Genomic DNA, 3,385 nt, shown 5'->3' with positions numbered 1-3,385 from the left:
GCCGCGCCCCTGCCGCTAGCTCCCAGAGTACCATGAACCCCAATCCCTTGGCGGGCCGACATACCTTAGCTTCGCGCTCTCGCTCCTCCGCGGTCTGGGTGCGCTTCATGCTGCCACTAAAGCCGCCTTCGCCACCGCGAGCCGCGTAGATCCCGCACCCTGGACCCCGCCTCCTGCATGTAGTTTTCTCAGCGCGCCTCTCCCGCCCGACGCCATTCTCCCTCCGGGCCTAGAGGACTACTACTCCCAAGATGCACTGCGGCGACGCCCGAGAACGCCTCGGGGTTTAGAGCAGAATTGCCCGAGTCCGACAGCTGGGCGACCGTAGAGCGCTGCGCAGCCAGCAGACCGGCTGGAGCCAACAGGAACTACATTTCCCAGGAAGCAATGGGATCGGCCATGTTTTTCCCGTGCTCCTCTCGGTCCGCCGCTCCGCACGCCGTCGGCGCTATAGCAACGGTAGCTAGCGGAGGGGAGCGTGGCGGTGAGTACCCCGGGGGAGGCTGGGGGGAGGATGGAGGCTGGCTGGCCCACCGCCTGCAGCACGGGCTGCGGTTCTGGGGTCGACTCTGTGGGCTGGAGAAGGCTCTGGAGGTCTGCCTGCTTGAAAAGCAGCCCAACTTGAGACACCTCTACTTTCTCGGGCCTGAATTACAGCCCGCCTTTTATCCCCACCGGTTCGAAATTTTCTCTGTCACCGTGAACCCTAGCCGATGAGAGTCGATGCTTCTAGGTGCACTGCATCCAGATCTTTCACATAGAAGGTCACAAACACAATTTGCTCATTTCCCCCCTGGATTCTCCTGAGTACCTGTTGTTTGCTCGCCTACTTTGTTTATCATCTGATTAGGCTGATCATCTGTTAGCTTAATAAAGGTGGAGACTTGACCTTTTTTAGTTTCAGCACCTGGGGTTCATTTATTCCTCCGTAGTATTGTTGATGTTCACCGTGTGCCAGGCACTGTTCCAGATCTGCTGTGAGCAAGTCCAATACCTGTCTCAAGGTGTTTGTACTTTTATCAGTAGAGACAGTGAACTAGTAAACAAATAAAAAAATTTTTTAGAGAGATTTTTTGCTGTAGGGTGTGTGTGCTCGGTGGAGAGACAGAGAGAAACAGTCAAAAAGCAAGAAATCACCCCCCAAAGGGGACAGCCACACAACAATCCTTTGTCCTTTCTCCTCTTGGGATCTTGGGCATGCTCGCACACGCGCCCAGTGTGAGTTTTAAGCCACCAGTCCCAGACTCGAACTGCAGTCAACTACATGGGAATCCAGTGAAGTAACCCTCAGACCATCTGCTGGTCCCAAATTAAATAATTTCTGAGAGACAAAATCGTTATAAAAGAAATACATAGTTAAGGAATTAGGAGGAAGACTACCGTAACATTGGATGGTCAGGGAAATCCTCCCTGAGGAAGTGACATTTCAGTTGAGCACCAAAGAATGAGGAACCTAAGCAAACCAACCATACAGACTGGTATAGGGGCCAGAAGATGGTGTAGCAGTTATGTTGCTGGGCTCCCACGTGGTTGACCATGGTTTAAGTCCCAGATCCAGTGGCTTGAAACTCGTGCCAGGCACATGTGTCTGCCTGCCCAAGATCCTGGGAGGAGAATGAAGGAGAGGGATTATAGTGTGTTCCTACCCCTGGGGAAGGGGGTGATTTCTCACTTCTCCTCTTACTGTCTCTGTCTCTGTCTCTGTTTCTCTCTCTCAGATGAGCATACACACCCTAAGGCTTTGCAGTATTACAGGGATTCTCAACCTCTACACTATTAACGTCTTGACCCTTGTGGTCCATTGTTGTGGGTCCTACACACTGCAGGATGTTTAGCATCATCCCTGGCCTCTACCCGCTGGAGGCTACTAATGTGCACCCCTTCTCAGTTGGTATAAACCAATGTATCACCAAACAGCTACTTCCAACTGATGGATGTATGGCCTTAGACAAGTTACTTAATCTGTTTCTTGGGCTTTCTCATTCGTAAAGCAGGAATCATTGAGTAACATACTCTTTAGGATACTGCAAGATAGGTAATTAATTCATATAAGCAGAGCACTTAGAACAATGCTTGGCACATAATAAGCGCTCGTTAATGTAAACACCATCATCATTGTTATCATTGCTACTGTTATTATTAGGAAAATGACCTTAATATGATCACTGAAAAGTAATCATTTCCACAGGGGGCCTGTGTTTAAGCTTCTTGGTAATTTGGGTTCATAAAGTTCACCTTTTCTGTAACAGTGTTCCCAAAAGAAGTAGGTGGTCTCCCAAGCATTTCTCTTGTGAGCTGCTCTGTCACAGCAAAATGCAGTGGTTCTCAGCTTTTTGTAAGAATAAAGTATGAACCTCTGCTAAACAATATTGCATATTCGCATGTGCATACACAATTTTGCAAGCCATCTGTGGGTTCACAAATCCCAAAGCCCCATGGGCTCCATTTATTCACTCAACTATTTCATGAGTGCCTGTTCTCTGAAGGCACCAAGATCTGTGTCAGCCTCCTAGAATAGAGAGGTAAACAAGACACAGAAGTTTTCTGTTCTTCAGTGCTCGCATTCTAAGGTCAGTATTCTAGAGCTTGAGAAGGTCTGCCTTAGGGCACTCTTCACCAAAAGATTGCACTTGGCTTTCTAGGAACTCAAAACATAAAATCCTTTTTTTGTTGTTTTTTGTATGCTAAATTTTGTGTGACCCACTCACATCCACATACAGATTAAAGTTGCCCTGAAGCATCTCTATAAAGAGTGAAAACTGTATGGCCAGCACCACACTGCAGTGGTTAAACTCTAGCAATGGGAGCCAAATCTCACATGTCTGACCGTGGTTCAGATCCTGGCCCCCACACCTTAAAAAACACATGAGGTATATGCATGTTGGTGCCCAAGATTTTTTCCCCCCTTTGGAGAGGTTTTTGCTATATGGCGGACACACTCTCCAGAAAGACAGAGATGAAAGCGAGAAATCACCTCCCAGGGGAGATGGCCACACCGTAATCCCTTCTCCTCCATTCTCCTCTCAGGATCTTGGGCATGCATGCACATGTGCCCATTGTGAGTTTAAGCTACCAGGTCTGGGACTCAAAACTGCAGTAGACTACATGGGAGTCCAGCAACATAGCCATTACACCAATTGCTGGTCCCAGTGTCCAAGATTTTGATACTATAGAGAAATGGAAGAAAAGAGATTGCAACATGATCAGGCTCCACTGGGGGATGTTTTTCTCTCTCTGGCATATGCACAAGCACTCTGACTCTGGCATTAAATATAAATGCATAAATATCTTTATATATAATTTTATGTGTGTATACACACACACACATATATGTATATATATATATATGTGTGTGTGTGTATATGTGTGTGTGTATATATATATA

At 47.4% G+C, this 3,385-nt stretch overlaps 2 protein-coding genes across 2 annotated transcripts in view; one reads left to right on the top strand and one right to left on the bottom strand.

Annotated features, from left to right (window-relative positions):
• Positions 1-246, bottom strand: part of FTO (FTO alpha-ketoglutarate dependent dioxygenase) — a 456,284-nt gene extending 456,038 nt beyond the window's left edge. The window contains exon 1 of the mRNA XM_006148379.3: positions 65-246. Within this exon, the coding sequence (XP_006148441.1) occupies positions 65-109 (45 nt within the window). The 5' untranslated portion in view covers positions 110-246. The remainder of the gene's footprint in view (positions 1-64) is intronic.
• Positions 247-420: 174 nt separating this feature from the next.
• Positions 421-3,385, top strand: part of RPGRIP1L (RPGRIP1 like) — a 116,826-nt gene continuing 113,861 nt past the window's right edge. The window contains 1 exon segment of the mRNA XM_006148378.3: positions 421-484. The gene's annotated coding sequence lies outside the window, so the exon portion shown is untranslated.

The sequence above is a fragment of the Tupaia chinensis genome, unplaced genomic scaffold (assembly GCF_000334495.1).
Source record: "Tupaia chinensis unplaced genomic scaffold, TupChi_1.0 Scaffold000235_1, whole genome shotgun sequence".
NCBI lineage: Eukaryota > Metazoa > Chordata > Mammalia > Scandentia > Tupaiidae > Tupaia > Tupaia belangeri.
This window is presented reverse-complemented; position numbering and strand designations above follow the sequence as displayed.